Raw genomic sequence first — 21,810 nt, forward strand, 5'->3', positions numbered from 1 at the left:
TGAATACAAACAGTGAATGACGTGAAACAATTCCGCTAAGTCCCCTTTGTTTTCGACTCAGCTCTGACAAATGATAAAACGTTGAATAAATACTAGAGTCATTGCATTGTTTTACCAAGTCTTAGCAATTAGAACACGTGGTACCTATACATTATAGCTACTTAAATACTTACATTATAAAGTGAGTCGTACATTTAAAAGAATAAGGTACTTAGATAAATAGGATACTGTTCATTGGCACACCCAGTAAAAGATACAGCTTACAGAAAAACATTTGGTTAAAGTTAGATGCAGACAACCATATATCAGATCGTTAAAGAGGGATCTAATTTTATTTAATTAGGTATACTCATTAATTAAAAATATTTTCAATGGGTTACTAATTGCTTAATTTGTAACTGAAGCGTGGACCTATTGAGATCTGAGAATCCTTATAAACCGTTAAACATTATTTATACAGTAATCTTTATAGGAAAATAATATGTAATTAGAAGCTAGGGCATACATATGTGCAACTTACATTAATTTCATAGCATGTCCCTATGTATGGTACGCAGTGGCGTGCAGTGCATACAAAAAAAGGTAGGCACTAGGGTAGGCAGTCCATACAAAATGACCAAAAAAAAAGTTGCCGATTTTTATAGTTTGCGTTACATTCCTTCAAGAATGACTCTTCTAGAGCCCGATTTAAGTCTTATCTCCACTGCACGCCACTGATGGTACGTAGAAATGTAGGTACCGAGAATAATGTAACAATATAAGTTACTGCAATAAGTTATAGTCATTTCATAGCCCTAAAATAATTTCGTGTCTAACGTATCAGTAAGTTGTCTAAGCATGTAACGCCCCGCAATCGATATAGCCCATTTTGTGGCTTCATTAAGACAATTTAATGGTTTACTGGCGATATTAGTGACGACACCAACAACATCGATTGTCGTTTCTATTTCATACAGTGTGGAAATGTAGGCATCAAATTAATTAAGTAGAGCCAGAGTTAATTGAGATACTTTAAATTGCTACGTATACAAATTTCCTCATAATATAAATGCAAAAAGGGACCCGGGTATGTCCTTAAACTACGTCCAGGACCCGGGTATGTCCTTAAACCACGTCCAAGACCACCGGTGGACGGGCAGCTGCGTCCCTCAAATTCGGTGTACTCGACTGCGATCGCCAACCCGCCTGCCAAGCGTGGCGATTATGGCATTCACCCCCCAAAAAAGGGGGAGGCCTATGTTCAGCAGTGGACGTCTTATGGCTGAGATGATGATGATGATAAATGCAAAACGCTCAGTAACTCTTGTTAGCAGTATCCTGCATTATTTAGGATTTAGGTACAACGAGCTGTAAATGAATGATTTCTTTCATAATGTTGCAATTTTGTATCTGAGTGTACAATGCTTCTCAAAAACGTATACCGACACCTAAAACTTGTCTCTGGTTTAATACCTATAATTATTCAATATTTAGTTTCGGATTTCCACACTATAGATAGGTACATTGATTATGGTATACGAGTAGTGTAGGTACTTAATATTAGTACAGGTGGGTAATGAAATGGTGATATTTACATACTAGTATCTACAGGCGTACATTGTGACGTATCAGAGATAACTCCTATTATTGAGCAATCATAATTCTCTATAACAATACGGTTGGTACTTTATTTTATTGCTTCAAGTAATTGCGTCTTTAGTTTTACCTTTACTATTTACAAAAACACCGTACGGTATGCCTTGGTTGGCAGTAAACCGACTCGGATTCAGATATGTCCTTATATTTCTTGTGTATAAAATTGCTCATTTGATTCAGAGTCCAAATTCGTTAGGTATATAATATATAATATATGTCATAATCAAGGAGGTATTGCTTCTGCACAAAACTTTTTGACCAAAATTATACCTAATGTCGTGTTTTTACTTCTAATAGTTTATTTAGGTAGATACTAGACAGGAGGACATACCTATTTACTAGTAGGTACAAGTCCGAATATTTACAGATGTTGTGCATAATTGTTTTCCTTCGTATTTTCTCGGAAACGTTCGTATTTATCATGCCACTTCAGTCAACCTCAGTACTTTTTGTACCGAGACTGACTGAAATAGCAAGACACATTCGTGCGTTTCCGTGAAAATACGATGGAAAATAATTATGCCCTACATCTATGCGTATTCTGTAAATTAAATTGCGCTTATATAAGGAATTTCTTGGAAATGTTACCGAGTCAGAAGGATATGACGTAGCTCACTTTGATCTCGTACTAAACAGCTAGAGCGTACATAACGAGAGATCACTTCTAAACATGGCAGTCGAGATCGCAGACAAAAGCTAACAAATTCGGCATATTTAGATTACCTATTTAGCGTCAGGTCGGCAACTCGCGAAAAATAATCAGTCGTCGTGGGGTGTTTGACGAAGGCTTTAGCGTTATGTAAGTCGCTTGATTAGCCCTCCTACCTCAGTGTTTCGGTATACGTGCATGCGATCACGCCTCTATAAAACTATAAATGCCGGTTGAAGTTGACGTTTAGTGCTTGCCAGTGCCTGAAAGCTTTTCAAATAAATAAATGTCAATATGTACGGATGGATTAGGAGTCCCAGCGTGAGTAACATTTTAATTGTTTATTATATATCATTGTTTAAATATCGTTAACGGCTACAATTGACTTTGTAACTGGCTGAAACTTAGCAATAAATAAGCCACTTTTCTTTGTTGCAAAATAGTAGCAGACTCGTATTTTACAATTGAGAAAGAACTGTTCATTACAACGCAAATATTTAATGACTTTATTAACAGTATCTCTGCATTGAAAATGCTAAAATTTGTAGTAATTGTTACGTACTATTTCTTTGTAAATTAATTCGGTTTTTTAAGTTCATTGACTGCCGCCCGGCGACACCGCCTCTCAATTAAATCAGTATCCAATCCATTTAATGTGATTTTGATAACGGTTAACTCGAAATAGCCATTACTTAGATATAATTAATTGTGCTGAGAAAATCAATTCCAACCCAGATTTTAACAAATCTATGTCAGGCTTGACTTATAAAATCAGAACAAGGTTAGAAAATAATTTAAACTTAACGGCTTGATACAATTGAGGTTTCTGGGACCGGTCGCCCTTAACGACTGATAATGATTGTAATTGGTATATATTATAAGAGCATGTTAAATGTTGTAGTCATATGACCGCCCCGCCTTAGTAGCTGAGCCGATGATAGTCTACCAGACGTATAAAGGGCATCAGGTCCTTTCTCTTTCTAAGTTCTTTCGATCGATCGATTCGATCGATTCGATCTTTATTTCCTCCTTCTCATGTTACGTTTCCTCTTTGAATTCTGATTATCAGAAATACTTCTGGTCTGCTTGAGCTTGATTTAGACTATTAGGTGGGTATCTAATTAGCGTACGTATTAAATCTAAAGAATAAAGTATCGGGATTATAGGTTCGGTGATGTGAGTGCGCCTTTAATAACTTGGATTGGAAGATTTTATTTTTAATAGCAGCACTCAGTAATTAAATGTATATCTTCTTGTCTGTGTAGTCTTGGTGTGTGTATATGGTATTTTTTTCGTAATAAATATGCACTCAGCCGCAAAAAAGCATACCCACTTTATGAATGGAATGCATAAATTCGCTGTACGTATGAGATTGTAATACCTTAGAATAATTTAGCAATGATAATTGATAAAGCATATGTATCATGTAAAAAAATCGTGTCATCAATTAAAAGTAAATAAATTAAATAGGTAGGTGTTTAACGGCCCGATTCGAACTTTAAGGATACGATATGGATTAGATATGTCAGTGTCAAATGTGACGTGTCTTTAAACAAAAACGTGACTTTTGACACTGACATCAAATCCATATCGTTTCTAGATCTATTAATTAACATATCTTAAAGTTCGAATCGGGCAGTCTGTTTTACTTCGATTATTGACATTATTGTTTATCTTTACGACCGTAAAACTAATGGTCCCACATGCAAATAGTCTTGAATTGGATAAAAATTAGGTTTCTGGTGCTCTAAGAGAAAGCCTTACTTTCCATTCATTATTTACTCAATAATTTGCAATTTAACATTACCACGCATTTAACGTTATTCTGCATTACATGTGATAATAAATGTTCACAATGACTGTAAAAATGTTCTGCTATATCATATGTTTGCCTACAAAACATTGAATATATTAAGATAGGTACGTACCTTATTGTTTGACTACGTTCGTAAATTAAAGCGTTTCTGTCACATGTTATTGTACTAGGTGATAGGCAGCAAGTGATAAGCGTGTGTATGTTTTGCACACACGCCTTATCGTGCACAAATTAATTATTTTTGCCTCGCAGCTTCACTTGCTGCTTGAACGAACTATCTCAGACAAACAAGGGAAGGTCGCGGAAGGGTGACCGGCACTTAGGAACCAGAGGGCCTGCCGCGAATCACGTTCGACGTGTTGCCTCCCTGTCACACTTACGTACGAATATACAATTGCGACAGAGAGGCAACACGTCGAACGTGGTTCACGGTAGGCCCTCAGACATCACGGAAAATTTAATTCTCATGTCATTGCGATTAATCTCAAGATCGTGAGCGTAACTATCACGTTGGAGACAGCTGAGGTCAATGAACAACGAAGTCGGGGTTAGTTGTTTGACAGGTATCTAATAAGTAGAACTAATACCTAGTAGGTGTAATGAATACATAGAATTAGCATCCTATAGAAGTGGTGTGCGCGTGCCTCCGCGAGGGACAAAACATACGCAATGCGACAATATTAAAAACACGTTTTAACATTCCTGACAATATACCAAAAACAATCTACATAATTCGATCGGGTTATTTGTTGCCCACCATAGCCCATACTAACAAAAAGGTGGGGAACAAACAAAAAGTGAGACTGTGACAAGGACAAGCAATAGTACCGCTTTCTCTGCTACTCCTACTGAAAGTTCTATAAGTGTATCTCTTTCGGTCATTTGGCCCCTCCCCCATGTCTTCTCTATATTATTGTACCTCTATGAATGAATATGAAGTATCATATAGGTGACACACTGGGACTTCACAGTGTCCCCTGTACTGCAGCATTCTCTTAGGTATACTTAGTTGCAGCCAATTATTTATTTTTATTTTTTAAATAGTTATTGTGAGTAGGCAGTATAATATACCTACGCTTTAAAAGAGCATATTATGCTCTATTAAAGCGCATGGCAGGTTTGGTTATCATTTCGAGTTTACAGACATCGAATGAAGAATATGCACATTCAATTCTTGTCACTTCCGTGGTATGACAATTGAACTCGGCTTAATGGGTACAATTTAAAATAACTTTAGGTGGTTAATAGTTATTTTTGAAGAGCATTAAGCCCTGGGTCAAATAACCTTGACTTACACCTTACTGTTTGATCAATTCCTAGTAAGCGTGCCAGGATGTCCCTGCAGTTGTTAATATGTCGTTTCCACTGAGTCACTATCATAGAACTAGGTAATCCGCAAAAATTCTTCCCAAGAAATCTTGTCAGCGGATTTCCCCGATATGATTTCTTATGTAAATTAATAGATTTTTTTCCTATAATTATTTCATAAATAATCTATAGGTAAGGGCTATAAGCTGTTGCCTTATAGGCATTGAGTACTGAGTTTAGCTAGGTATAGGATTGCTTTGCGTAAAAAACAAGAACCGACATTTTTTGTACAATAAAAATTAGATCTATCACATTCGAATTATTATCTACCTTTTAAAAGATTTTCATATTGCAAGTATATACCTATAGCCCTGAGAAAATGTAGATCTTATTGATGTTACGGGCCAATGATATAAGTGGTTACGGGATTTCTCTATTGATATTCACCGCAATAGATTCTTGAATGACATCGTGATCCTCATGTCACGTCATGTCAACTCAAGTTAGAAATCATTCACCAGAACAAAAGACTGCGGTTCTATACCTGTTATATCAGTTATGTGTGTTAAGGATGAAGATTACATCACTTGCATCTATTTATCACTATCGTATATAAGTGGTTTTATGGTTGAATAGATAATAGAGGTGGCTGACGACTTATTTTAATGGACCTATGCCAAGGTGGGTATTTAGTTATTATTTACTACGTACCTAATAGTACCTACTCATTCTACGGGATTAACATATTACCTACATCAGCGGTATGTATAACCACTCACATGATTGATAATTTTCAGTGACCTCTATTATTAATATTACTCCATTTTGGACTTCACGGGCCTATATCCCGGTCTTTTGATAGGCTTGCGTAGGGATACAGATCCAACACGTAGAGGCCCCTTGGAGAGATTTAATGTCATGTAGAACGCCTCCTGGAACCCGTTCACAGGTGCAACAATAGACACCCATGAACCGGTCTCAGCAGGCATTGGGACTATTTGTAGAAAAAGTGAACAGTATACCGGTCTATAGATTGAAGTTTGGGTGGACAATGAGACTGGGCTATTGTAGAGAGGTCGGACACCTGCCATAACAATGTTTTACATGTTATCGAGGCAGGCGGTGACTTGCCGTTGACTAGATGGGCCCCTGAAACTGCCGTCGCGAAGACGACCAGGAACAACGTCGGTGTGAGCGGCTCAGGGGTATCGAGAGGTGTGCGCCGCTTTCTACCCAGTGGCTGTTACCAGCCACTGTGCCAACTCGCGTCTTATGCATCTTTCACTTCCACCCCTGGAGCATATAGCTCTAGCGACTCCTCTCTGGACGGCCAATGAAGGCAAGCCAGAGCTGAGAGTCCTGCGGGTCCCCTTGGGGTCCACTCCGACCGACGAAGACACGCCGGAGACAGAGACCCTGACCGACTCTCGGGAGCACTCGGGTCTGTGGGGTCGTTACTCCTCAACAGCTCGCCACAAGCTGCCCTGCGGGCTTATTAATATTATTATTATAAAATAAGGGCGACAGCTGGCAACTACAGTTGCCACGGGGCTAGGTTGATCTGTGTAAGAAGCCCCCTGATATTTATTTATTTATGGGATTGATTTTCGCTCTAGAAATTTAGTGTAGTGACACTTAAATTCTCAAGGAGTGGTCTGTTAAATGTCCTGAATTAGAAGTAATTGATAGTCCGCCGGTTCCTCTCTCTGCGGCCCTGACCACCGGCAGCTTGGGCCCTGCCCCGCTGCTGGCGGCACCCTAGGTTAGGTTTTTTATAATGTGTTTATACTTATTTTTTGTTGTTTTTTATGTGTTTTTGTATTTTACTTTTATATTCATGTTATAAATGACCTAGCCTAAGAAGAAAAATAAATAAATGGAAAAAACTTAAATAAGAACTTGCTTACGAATAAAAGTATTGGCAACAAGTACCTGACAAACTATTCGATTAGCATACTGCTGTAAATACGACCGTAACGTGCTAAGTGACTGACCATTTGTACACTGCTACAGTATTCTAAATACATGTGCAGTCAAACGTAGTTGATCAGACACGATCTAAAGGTGTGTCCACATAAAAAAAGCCTGAAGAATATTGAATCGCAAAATCGCGTATCTGCAAATGACATAAAAGCGCGGCGTGGCATAATTCTACTTAGAAGTATTTAATATACAATATAATCTGTATATACAATATAGTCTGTGGCCATGAGTAAGCCCATTCATAAAAAAAAAATACATGAAATTAACCTCACGGTTAGCTCCATGTTTCTAGATTCCGTTCTGAGCTAGTAGTGGTCTATCAGTTATCGTCATAACTCACACAGAAGTACTTCATCTTCTCTGTCGTATTAATCAAGTCGTACGGATCTCAAAATTTGTTTTTCTCTGTGCCCTCTTCCTCTTCCAGATTTTAGAATTCGTACGTACTTTTAAAATGTAATTTACACTATTCTGTTTTCTTTCTTAACTCCACTACCCAATGGTTGACTGGAAGAGATCGCTCTTTGCCATAAGACCGCCCGTAGTGTAACCTTTATTCCGTGCAAGTAACTTAGCTTATTGATATTCAGCTGTTGTTGTTTTGTATTTAATAGCAAGTTATAAGTATAGAATAGCCGACACAAAGAATCTCAGAAAGTGTATCCTCACACTTAACGTCAAGCCCTCATCTTCATGTCATTAGCCCAGTTGCGAAATGTTATCTTCGCAAACCTTAACAAGTAGCCATTCGTACTGTTTGCTAACAGGCTGCCACCGATGTGATCCTGCACTTGTTTGTTGTTTGCCAAAGAACAATCGCGGAGGCGCTAGACAGAAAGCAATTTCGTAAAAGAGAAAACATTCGGAAAGCCGCTGGACCATCATTATGAAGAAATAAACGCTAACAAAATGTCGTTATTTAGCATCGTTTCTCTTATCTCGGTTGAGACGCTGAGAAATGTCAGTATCGTGTAAACTATAACGGAGTCGTGGTGTGTTTGTGACTGTTAGCGTTTTTGGTGTAAACGTTTCGCAGTTTGAATATCGCGTGTTGACGTTGTAGTGTGATGGAGTTCCAGTACTATGGCAACATTGAGCGCCGGTCTCGTCGATATGACCGGCCTCTATGGGACGAGGAGGATAACCTTTCTGATAGACATATTAATGGTAAGGGCTGTGTATACACATATGGGTATACAACCAGTAGCAAAAGTGCATACCTAATTACCCGCTTTATGATTGGTATTCATAATACTTCTACATTGTACTAGTTTAAAAAAAGTATTTTTTAAAGTTTCGTATTTTTTCCAATAGTTATGATTAATTGTTCAGCTTATAAACCCTATTAAAAATTATAATTTTACCAGTAAAATTAACGCCGACATAAGAATTACATAATAATCTTTTACGGCAATATTTAATTCGTTACATCTACCTAAACATGTGTAAATATTTTTTTTTACCTTTTAACACTTTTGATTTCAAGTTGACATACGTAAAATGTTAACTTGGTAGTTTGTTTTTGTTATGTTGCTGCAGTCTTCACCTAAAAGTAATTTTGTTATTAAAATCTACGTACCTATTTATGATTGAAATCGTATTCGTTTATGGGTATAGCTGGGCATTATCATCCGCTAAAGCGAATCCTTACACAGTTATATTCTAGCGTGACGTACTTTTAATCACATTAAGTTGGAAATACATTTGGATTAGATTGAGACAAATAAAAGGCGGAGGTATTTATATCACAGTGTCTTGTTTTTTTGTCTTCTTTTTGTTTATCATAGCGCACCGCACGCTAACATGTGTATGTTAGCGTTATGACTATGAGGTACGCATTTGATAAGCATGCTGCTGATTTTGACGTGCTGTGAGTGGACGTGATTCATGAACAATGGGGGGTGATGACTGCCCTGTTCTACTAATATTGAGTTTTGACGTGATAACGTCTTATAAATTGATGAACACCTGTAGCATGCACGAAAAAGTGTCACTTTGTGGACAGATCTCCATGGTAACGTTACGGCAATTTTTCATCAATATTTTCTTATGACGATCACGCTAAATTATCGTCCGTAAACCGACTTTACAGACAACCATTTTTTTTGTGTACGGGTACGTCCGGTCACTGTAATGAACGTTTCGGACGCTCGAACGCTGCCCGACCTTATTTTAAAATTTCAATTTGCCATTAATTCTTTTCTGTCGTATCGCTCTTGACAGAGCGGTCGTGGTCACGTTGAGGCGTCCACATCGGTAGTAGAGGCGGACACAGCTCTTCGCACGATCTCCCGCCATCTCTCCCTGTTGGCAGACTGTCTGGCACAGTCAGATACGCGGTTTCCCACTGCGGATTTTATTTGGTCAGTCCAGCGCATAGGTGATCTGCCGCGCGATCTGGCTCCCTCCACTCCACTGCCATTAATACATATTTACAATTGTAGTATGTAGATACACTGTAGAATGTTTCATCCTTAGATTTAATGCCCTTTCGTGGGTACCAGCTTAGACCTTGCGAAGGTTCAGATTTTACGCCTTAAAGTGGTCGCCGGTTTTAGTTCCCTCACCACGCACTTCACGTACGCACATAATCATTGATTTGTTTACCTTAACAGCATGTTAGATATGAATTATTTTGTTGAGTGAAGCGCCTATTTCCGCTTTGGTTTATATATGTTAAGAGATAAGAAAAAGATAAGCGACTATTAAGTGTCATGCGATGGTGATTAATTACTGAGATGTATAGTCGTTTCGAGGTGATATAACGTGACCGCAATTGCTTTTCACAGTTTTATGGCTGGTCCAATAATGATAAGAAAAGCGGTGATTAGGATTAGTAGAGCCATATATGTTGGTCTTTATGTGGCCCTGGTGCAGGATAGATTGTAAAGGAGAGAGCTCATCAGGGTCGCCATTGCTGGCCAGCGGCGAATTGACTTATACTTCGTTTTTTTTAGCATTAGAAATAAGGTAAACAATCTTGATGTGTCTTTTAATTGAAAAACACGTTTTAAAAATAAAATACGGCAAATATGTAACAATTATGAATCTAATACAATAATTTATATCCTTCTGCTTTCATAAGTAATTTACTGATTTTTTTAAAGCGTTTTCAATTAAAAGACGTCAAGATCGCTTGCCTTCTTGCAAGTTCTTTCTAATGCTAAAAAAACGAACTATAGGGCTCAACAAAGGGGACATTTAATCTATACCTGCCTATCCAGGAGTCCTCCCTGATGGTAGCCATCATACAGTTTTTGGTGAAACACCATAGACGAATAGGTACATGACTATTGGTGAAACACCATACGTATAGAAAATTTAGTTTCAAAGGTCATCTCCACAAAACAATGATACCCAGAGCTCTTTAACCATGAAAAGTTCTGTTTTCGTATTATAATATAATTGGAGGCTATTTAAACGAAAAAAGACAAGCAAATTTTTATTGATCTGATAATATTCCATTATACTTGTATCTTAATCGATATAATTATGTTTTTGCCATGACTCCTCTGTAAATTCTATATTTCGGCCACACTCCTACAACACCCTTAGGGGACCATAATTATACATATTATACTATACTGTGTATTTTGTAATAAAATAACATAGTCACAGTATGGCATGTCACAGAATAACTTATTCTATATAGGTACTTATTCTGAATAAGTAATAGTATTAACGATGTATTGATAGCTGCTAGTAAATAGATGAAATGAAATCAATACGTCCTAGTTAGTTGACCTTATGAATTAGTTATAACAAAATTGTTATTTTATCCTCCTATTTATTAATCTTTACACGCCCACCTTCAGGCATTAATAAAAAGACATTGAACAATTAATAATAGCATAAATATAAAACCTCGAGATAATTATTATCTTACCTAAATATTAAGTGCGTGTATTTAAAATTAAAAACATTATTCACAAATATAAAAAAAAAGGTTTAATCCAAATCCTACGGATTTAAAGTCTCCTGCCTTAGGGATAATACCAATTCCACCTATTCAATTTCTTTGTCCAATGTGTATTGCGGCTCACATTTTGCTTAATGAGAGAGTGAGTCGGAATGACATTGAACAAAGATATTGGACAGGTGGAATACGACTCTCAAATACTATTAATATTTTTTACTAACTACGGTACGTACACCTATTAACAAGTTTTAGTTTAAAAAAAATCACTTACTACTTACTATTGTAATTGTGCAAACAAATTCTAAATTGCTTTCGTTATCCCTAATAAATAGCTGCTTAAGATAAAACCATTAACGCCTAACCCTGCGACCCGGTTTTATTTCCGATAACATCGAATAAAGCTATAAATCATTTAATAACATTTGTCTCCGCAGCGTGAATAAACAATTCTAAGATTGCATAATGTATGTTAGACTAACATACATTGTTGACCTTTTCTTGTCTATCCAACTTAGTTAACCAATATATATGGTGGCTAACAAATAACTGCTTTCCCGTTGCCAGGGAGGTTTTGGGATTAGGTATACTGAGCAACTTTTACTACGGGACCAACCCCGAAATCACAAAAAAATTACCCTCGCATAGGAAATGGACCAGGCAAAATGTATGAAACAGCCAACATTTTATTCCCGATTTCAGGGTTGGTCCCATGTATAGGTACTTACTTAACGTAAACGTACCTACATGAAATTGAGACCAACGAGGGACCATCTTAATATTTATTTAATTTTCATAGAACTCATAGAAGTGTAGGTAATGTTTCGTATTTGTATATTCTGGTAAATAGAAACCACAACATTTAATAAAAGTAGGTACTTACTGTAGGAAAAAATCCTATTCATGCATAGTGTATTTAAATTAGTAGATTTCTTTCTTAATTAACAAATCTATATAAAACTCAATAGTAAGAGCAGAGCAGTCATTACCCCCCAATTCATGAATCACGTCCGCTCACAGCATTTTGTGGTATATCTATGAAGACAGCTCTTACAACTTATACAGAATCTTATCTAAAATAAGTAGGTATATAATTAAAGTTTGTACGTTTACCGCTTCGTATATGCCCGTCTAGACTGCAGACTGCGGGATCGATCCCTAAGGATAATTTTAGGAAACCCCCACCACCTTCCATTGTCACTACGCCGTTCATTCAGAGGGCATAGAGAAATAACAATGTTAAAGGACTTTGTTTTAATTCTGTTAAAACAATCTATGGCAAAACTTTTAATAGGACGTGAAAGAGACATTGCCCTTTCGACCTAGATTCAGGTCCAGATTAAACTTATTTCAGTTGTACGAAAAAAGAACATTCAACGCATGCCCATTGGCCGTCGAGTTATAGTTACTACCTATATGAGTTATATTTATATCATATCCGTCATGTTAGCAAGGCCTTACTTTTCTAATAATAAAATATTTTTTTAAAGTCTTGTCATTTACACTTTCTACTATGTAACACCAAATTAGGAGTCACGGAAATTAAGGGGAGAGGCCTTTGCCCAGCAGTGGGTCACTTTAATAGGCCAAGGAAGCCTAATCAGGAAATTACCTTCTACGGGCTACGACGTAGCGCTACGAGATTAGCTTACCACATAGTTAAGACACTTTTTTCCTTAATTCTTACAAATAACAATTTTCATACGATTACGTTGCAAAAAGGCACCTAGTAAGATTTTAGGCCCACTTCTTTCAACCTAAGTACTTCACGCTTTGAAAACAGTTGCCATTACGAATCCAATATAAGTGATATCTTCCTCCGAGACTACAAAGCGCCACTGATAAAGACATAAGTCCACCACCGACAGCAATAACAAAGAGCAGACAGTAAAAAAATCACAAAGTGCCATTTACATTGTCAGTAATAACATTTTAATTTAACCCTTTGTGAGTTTGACGGAAGCCCTGCCGGGCCAGGCGTCGTTAATTGAGTCGCTCGGAAACAAAGCGGTGCAATTGCAATCAGTCCGCGAGCACACGAATGTGTGTTTTAATATGTATACTCTCTTTGATATGTACGCGTGTGAGCTGTGGTCACCTATAAGTGGCTAACGGCGCGATTCGGGAAATGAATTAGAGATGCACTAGATATGAAATATTTGTAAAGATATGTGACGTTTCAAGGCAAAAGGTACCATTGCCCCGGCTGAATATTGGAGCGGCGTTAACAATAGCGTAAGCGCCAGCCGGCATAAGGTACCTTTTGCCGTGGAACGTCACATATCTTTAGTATTTCATATCTAGTGCATCTCTAATTCATTTCCCGAATGGCGCCATAAGCATCTGTTAATGTTAAATGTCCTTGTTCCTATGTAATTGTGTAGATGTATTATCCGTTGGTGATCCTTAAATAAATAAAATAAATTGTGATCAGTTGTTGTTCTCGTTGCTCATCCGGCGGTGCGAGTTTGATTGTACGAACCAATATTATAAAAAGATTTTTTGTAATTTATGTTTAATAAAAACAAGTTGGTGGCACATGCTTAATTTTTTTTTTGGAGCGCTTGAACTTTTTACAAACGCTACTGCTGGACGTTTTGATGTTGATGTACAGTCAGCCAAGAAAGTGCTCTACCACTTTTCGATTCTATCATCTGATTGATAGAGTCGAAGTGGTAGACCACATGTCTACCTATAAATAGCTAAAATAAAATTTAAATCAATATTTTATGCTTTATTACAAAACATAAAACGGAGCCTATAAGTAGTAATTAATTCATGAAATGAAGTTTACAATTCCAACCTCTACTTTAACATCAACACACTGATTTCAACTTTCACGAATTTTACTCGTTATTATTGACTAAAACGGGACTTGATTGCGTAAAATTAAGTTTTAAATATACCTCCGACGTTTCGAGGACGGCGTTATCTCCATGAACTCGAGGAAAACTGTCTAAAAGTTGACATCAACAGCACGAGTTTTTCGAACTACCCGCTGCATAACTGCATACTGCTCCGTACATTTCTGCACTTACTTCCCCTGCAACTTGATACAAATGTACTACATATAGGTAATATGCCTATACTTACTGGTTCACCTCGGTATAGGTTAGGAGCTATGAATAACAGTCCTAGACCAAGTATTGAAAACACTATTGAAAATGGTTCTTTGCGAACGTTCTATTTAAATTTGATTCACATATCGTTCAGATTCAATCGTTTGATGTTTGCTTTATGAAACTGCCCATCGTTATTAGGCCACTGTTGCAATGCAGTGCTATTGAAAAACCGCAAGGTTTTGGTTTAGTCACATTCTCGTGGATTTCTATTTGTGTAACATGTATTTCGTGTAGTTTTGGTCAGATGTGTGGAATATTCCGCTTCGTTTTTACTTTTTTTTACGATAGTGCACATCAATTTAAAATAGTTAATATTATAAGTATTTTATCGAAACACTTTCGTATTTATTACTTACACTGAAGACCTGCAGGCCTATTATGGATGGCTTTATCCACGTGACAAAATATCCGTCACTTTTTAACAGAGCGCGAATGAAAGTGACGGATACCGTTTTATCACGTAGTTAGACAAGAACGACCATCATATCCGTACTGAATAAGTCGCCTATCGAATGAAACAACTGAGTGCGATTTTTGTGCAATAATTACTAACGTTTAATAAATTAACAAATTTTCTTTTTGGGAGGTAGAATGGCTTCATTTATGGTAACATTCTATTTCTGACCCTGCACGACTGGTACTGAACGCGTCGCTGTTATTGTCATTTTCCATAGTAAAATGAACAGTATTGCAGCTGTCGTTGGAAATGGACTGTCACCTTTAGGCAGTAGACACTATATTCCAATTGTAAACCGGCCCATGAACCAACTTAGCGGCATAAAATAAATATATTAATGCTCAACTAATCGTAATATAACGAAGTATGTACCGACTCTCATCAATCCAATGAGCGCGTATTTATAGTTGTCTATTTAGGGATGGTGTCAAGGTTCAACCTCTCAAACGAACCACCGGGCGATCCATGGCATCATAAATAAACATACTTTATTACAAACATGCGTAGATTCACCTGGATTTATTTTATTATGTAATGATTACATTTCCGATTGATTTATTTCAAATGGTTTATAAGAGGGTTAGACTACCTTCCGGCATTCATAGATTAAATTGATTTTCAACAGAAAGCAGTCTTGGCGACGAAACTATTTGAAGGCACGTCGTATGATCGGTGTGATATGGAATTAAATATCACCGTTTTACTTTTAGTGCGATCAAACAAAAATATAATTATGTCCAAATATAGCCTTGAATAATTTTACGGTTTAGACTCACTTGTTTTTAGTCACTCGCGCGACATGTTTCGGAGAGCCTAGGTCTCCTTTCTCAAGCACTAACAGTGCGAGCAGCGTTCACAACCAAACACACCAACACAACAACACAACACAACACACAACACAACAACAACCACACAACAACAACACGACGATTTTACGGTTTAGACAACTGAGTCTAAACCGTAAAATTATTCAATGTTAGTATGTCTCACAACAGTTTAAATTCGATCAAATATAGCCTATTCATCATTTATAATAGAATTACGGATTTGATTCTATTCTATATTCGATTAGTCCTAATTTTAAATAGGTCGTTTCGACCAAGAATCAAATAAAAAAAAATTAAACCAATTGTACCATGAATCGTTGTTTTGACATTATATACTTTGGTCACCTATATTTAGAAATTTATCAACTGGTATTATTTACATAAATATAATAAAATGCGCAAAAAATGCATTGTTCTCTATACTTACTGTCAAATCATAACGTAACATCATTTACAATTATAGTTCGTTTTTTTTAGCATTAGAAATTAGGTAAACAATCTTGATGTGTCTTTTAATTGAAAAGCACATTTTAAAAATAAGATACGGCAAATATGTAACAATTATGAATCTAATACGATCATTTATATTCTTCTGCTTTCATAAGTACTAGTTTTTGAATTTTAAAAAGCGTTTTTCAATTAAAAGACATGTCAAGATCGCTTACCTTCTTGCAAGTTCTTTCTAATGCTAAAAAAAACGAACTATAGAGGCGGTATACACATCCCGCCTAAGAATAAATCGTAAATATCGTTAAAAACAATTCATAGTAAATGACAATATAATGTGCAGAAAAATCTTGTAGTCTATTCCAAAATGTGAATGTTTTCATAAATAGTCAAATAGTAACCGTTTATAAATTATTTATGGAGAATAATTTATAAACGGTTTTGCGTGGAGTAGGTACCGCTGTCCATAACAAAGAAAAATTTTACACTTATTGTTATTACTAATAATTACAAATTTTGTAGAAAAACATGGAAGTTAGTTAAGGATGTGAATGCTTTGTTGACAGGTAAGTGGAGAAGAAGGCAATGAGAATGCGCGCGCTCAAGCGAGTCGAGGGCGCGAGTTCCACCCGCCCGACTCGGGCGACCCGCGGGTTGTCGAGTCGGCGGGCTACCACGTCTCGCAGATGGGTATGTACATGTACATGGTATAATAATATACTCCGCCTGGTACTCTCTTCCCGTCTTTTCTAGGTCACCTGACTGACACAAGCCTATACGTCATCATGCGACAGCGCTATATGATAATATGCGATAGCGCTATATATAGCGGCCATGTTATTGTGACGTAGGCTTGGGTCACTCTGGGAAGAGAAGACCATATTTTATTAGACTATGGGTACATTGTATACTTACTGCCACAGTAATTAATGTTTGTTGACATGTGTCAATGACAACAACACTTATGGAATGGTAATTGAGGAAGTGAGAATGCGCATCGCGCACCCTCCTGCGACCCAAGGTGACCGGCGGGTTGTCGATACTGGGCTATTATCACAATACATACATTTTACTGACGGGATACAGACCAAGTGGGAAAGCGCGCCCTTAGGCCAGGAAATTGTTAATGATATTTTCAGAAACGTATTCTACTAAATACATACAGACCAACCCCTATGATGTCTAATGCAGCGGTCGACAACAGGCGGCCCGCGAGCCTCCCTGGCTATTTTGTATGTAAATATTGACAAACGACAATGTCTGGTATAAAGTCACAAATATTACCAAAGTGCGGCCCGCGTCAACTTCGTTAACTACTTACCTACTATGTGGCCCTTTGCTGCTAAAAGGTTGCCGACCGCTGGCTAATGGTACAGGACAGCTCGTATAAACTTAAACAGCCTTTTAGAGATCATCCATTAATTACGTCACACGAATTTCTAGGTTTTTTGACCCCTCCCCCCTCCTTGTCATACTTGGTCACATTTTACAGGGTGCGTCTCATAATGAATATGCACTTTTGGTATAATTTCAGTTTATAAACGTTCAAAAGGTATAATCATCTTATGTATAATGCACTAAATGTATATTTTCAATTAGTATAACATAAAAATAATATAACATTCTATATACATATCGTTGTTTGGTATACTATACATATAAACTAACTATATTTAATATAACATTTATTACGCATATAAATTAAAATAATTAATAAAATTTCATATAATTATCTGAACAAAACATTGGTAAAATTATTTGGATAGGATAGCTCAGAATTTCAAAGTTTATAGTACTTAACCAATAATAACTGTCAGAAAAGTAGGTTAGGTTTGAACTGTGACCTTTAGAGAAAAAAAACTGCTACCAGAAAAGTGGGTTAGGTTAGGTTAGAACTGTGACCCCTCAGAGAAAAAAAAACTGCTACCAGAAAAGTGGGTTAGGTTAGATTTGAACTGTGACCCCTCAGAGAAAAAAAACTCCTACCTGAAAAGTGGGTTAGGTCCAAGGCCTGTTCACTTCCTAAGAAAGTTATGTCCCCAAATAATTGCGCATGTGTGCGCCTGAAGCTTCTATGTGTGCGTTGGCCTCCGAGAAAAAGTTGCGAGTAATAAAAAGAAAAACATTTTTCTACAGCAACATTGCTCCCAACTCTGATTTAAATTATCACGAATTTTATACACAATGAATCATAAAACGGGACTTAAAACGCTTAAAACTTAATTACACGCGATTAAATTTTATAATGAATATTTGCTTCCAACTGTCTTTATCAATATTCATAAAATATATGGAGGGTAAGTACGTCTACCCACCATAATAAAAAAATATATTTGTCAATGACTCTGGCCAACTGCTGTGGTTAAAGTTCATAACGAAAATTTTATTTATTAAATATTTAAATAATAAATATGTACAACGTAGCGGTACAACCACTTAAGACTGTAAGTAGACCTACATAGATTACAGCAATGCACATAGAAAATGTGCTAAATGCGGAGCAAGGGCTGTTGAAGCAGCCAGAGTGAAATTTATACAGCTTTAGTGGGTTCAGAAGGAACCGAGTCATAACGCATCTGGAAAGCGTATTAATTAACCGTGAAGAAATGTATGAATGAATACAAGTTAGAAATCTGTGTAAAATGCCGTGTGTAAAGTGTAGTGTATCTGTGTGTAAAGTGTAATAGGTAGGCATGCCTAATGTTATTTGTATAATACTGAAAACTTTGTGAATGCGCTTTATTAATGTCTATTTTTATTAAGTTGTCAGGGTTTAATTTTCAGTGTATATTACTATATGTAGAACATAATACAATGTTATAAACATAAATATGCCTTTTATTTAAATCAATAGATAATACCACAAACAAGGGGTAATATTTGCATCTTTCATATATTTCGTGATATGAAGATAACAAATATGTTTATCAACATAATTACTATATACCTATAATACCAATACCCGCCAGGCTAAACCGGTTGTCAACTTTAGTTCCATTGGTACACATCGAGGGCGCCAGTAGTATAAGCGTATAAACGGTTGGGGACATTTTTTTGTATGGAGTTACCGTTCTTCTCCTAGTGAGTATTATATTCTTTGGTTAGGTTAGGTTAGAACTGTGACACCTCAGAGAAAAAAAACTGCTGCCAGAAAAGTGGATTAGGTTAGGTTTGAACTGTGACCCCTCAGAGAAAAAAAACTGCTACCAGAAAAGTGGATTAGGTTAGGTTTGAACTGTGACCCCTCAGAGAAAAAAAACTGCTACCAGAAAAGTGGGTTAGGTTAGGTTTGAACTGTGACCCCTCAGAGAAAAAAAAACTGCTACCAGAAAAGTGGGTTAGGTTAGGTTTGAACTGCGACCCCTCAGAGAAAAAAAACTGCTACCAGAAAAGTGGGTTAGGTTAGGTTAGGTTATGGAAAACACATAATTACGTACTAATCACGGCAAACTCAAAGTATATTGTTTATACAAAAAAAAATTAAGAGTGAATATAATTTCTCTTCTTACCCACACATAATTAGAAAAACATTTTATGGAGCAACTTTACTATCCATGCTATCGTCGTAATTGCATCTCTTATATTTATTGTGTGATATTCGTTTTGTATATTATATTATTTCAATGTTATACATTTTCCTACTTATCATAAACGATATTATATGTAAAGTACATTATACAATATAAAATTATAGAATTCATTGTTATACGTATCGCACGTTATACTAATTGCACGTTATGCCATTCAAAATTATACTAATTGAATTTATATATTCTGAGCAATATATTATAGGTTTGTATACGTTCTATTACTTACCCCATTTTACAAACCCCTCCCCACCTGGTGTGACGTCACATTTTAGGCAATATTGTTTTCAACGAAATCGGCAATACTAACTAGGCATTATTTTTTAAATAAAAAATTTTTTTTGGTAAAAGAAATATTAGTAAGTAATTTTATAACACAAAACCAATTAGGAACGAAAATTGCCTACTTCCAAAACCTCATTTTCAGTTACTGATGAATAGTGATGAAGTTAAAATGACGTCACAATGTTTGTGACTCCCCCCCTCCCCCATGTCACAACATGTCACTTTTTCTTGACCCTCCCACCCCCTAAACGTGTGACGTAATTAATGGATGACCCCTTATCGTAAACTTACAAAATAGTTATTCATGTAAGTACCTACTAGGTAAACTACTCTTTATTATAATTTATCGTATGACGCAAAATAGTAGGTAACGGAATAAGGTTATGCAATTCCGGTACACGGGTTTCCTAGTATTTGCTCTTATCCGTTTATTTTAATTAGTAACAGTCGGTTAGCCTTCAAGCACATTTAAGTATTTCGTACGCGTGGATGAAGTGTCATAGCAATTTTCTTCAGGTGCCGTTAATACTAAAATATTGATGAAAAGGCAGAACCTTCACGTGGTTTAGTACTTGGGGCAGGGCTGGCTGGCTGGCTCCGTCCGCGATTTCGTCGCTTTGCTACAGGTAGCTAAAAGTCCGTCCGTTCGACCCCAATTTTGGGGTTTGCCATAACGCGCGTGGCGCTGTCGCCACCTAGCGGCCATATCTGTGCTGATCGTGACAGATGCGTTTTGTTAGAGAGTGAAGTCTTCTATACCTAGTACTATTATTTATTCTGTGCTTGGGGTTAGGTTAATCGACCCGTTGAAGCGACCGTTTAGAAATAGTTTTTGGGAAATACATAGGTATCCTTTATAGGTACCTTTCTACCGTGCGGCAAATCTTGTTATAAAATATTCTGAACAAGTAGCCGTTGAATACCTACTCCTCTCAAAATTCTCAAATGTTTAAACTTTTTTTCTTGTGTTTGAGGTACCGATACAAAAGCAAAAACTTTTAAATTCCTTAAAAAACAATAATTGTGATTTGAACTGTTAAATTATTTATAACTTTTGATTATTACATTACATATTTAGGTACTTACATTAAATTAGATACCTTATACTTAATACACATTTTTATATTTAAGTAACAAACAGAAATTGTCTTCCAATATCGAATATGGGTACAATAGACATGACAGTCATTAAATGCATACTTTTGCACTATTAGTAATTCTGTGACTTTACGTTGTTGAAGTTCTTATTAGTGTATACATATTTGTGACCGTGGCTGTACAGCTGCATTTAAGGTAGTGCGATGGCGTGGGAAGCGAGCATACACGATATATACGTACTTACGTAGTGATCTCAGAATTGTAGCCACTAAGTATGTGAATGAATGCAAGGTAAAGCCTTATTTAACAAACTGCCTAATTAAACTGTTTTCGTAGGTACCTAATTTGTGTTTCGATAAACTAAGCCACAACAAGGTTTAAACGGTGAGAGTAGTTATGTAAAAATGTATATATTTAGAATGAGATAGCAACCAGTAAATACAATTAATGGGTCGGTCAATATGTGACGACAATGAACTGCGAGCGGGTTATCGGAATCGAACCGTTTCGAAGGTGGTCGTGCCCTGGCCTGTTATTACAACCATGCAGTTGATCCGAACGTGTGGGTGGCCCTTATGCCTATTGTAATAAGGTCCACTGATGTCTTACAGTTAGGAGAGTTGCTGTACAGCTTTGTACATACATATACGCATAGTTGTTATCTGTATCTTGATGTCGTA

At 36.6% G+C, this 21,810-nt stretch overlaps 1 protein-coding gene across 3 annotated transcripts in view; it reads left to right on the forward strand.

Moving 5' to 3' along the window:
• The window catches only part of LOC134670176 (uncharacterized), an 80,277-nt gene that overhangs the window by 3,895 nt on the left and 54,572 nt on the right, over nt 1-21,810 (forward strand). Inside the window, exons 1-2 of one of the 3 annotated variants that reach the window (XM_063527868.1) lie at nt 2,564-2,605; nt 16,727-16,850. The exons of 1 other annotated variant lie outside the window; for it this stretch is intronic. In XM_063527868.1, the coding sequence (XP_063383938.1) occupies nt 2,579-2,605; nt 16,727-16,850 (151 nt within the window). In that variant the 5' untranslated portion in view covers nt 2,564-2,578. Of the gene's footprint in view, nt 1-2,563; nt 2,606-8,419; nt 8,559-16,726; nt 16,851-21,810 lie in introns of those variants that run through there. One more of the 3 variants, XM_063527869.1, reaches the window with a different exon arrangement.

This window comes from Cydia fagiglandana, chromosome 13, assembly GCF_963556715.1.
Source record: "Cydia fagiglandana chromosome 13, ilCydFagi1.1, whole genome shotgun sequence".
Lineage (NCBI taxonomy): Eukaryota > Metazoa > Arthropoda > Insecta > Lepidoptera > Tortricidae > Cydia > Cydia fagiglandana.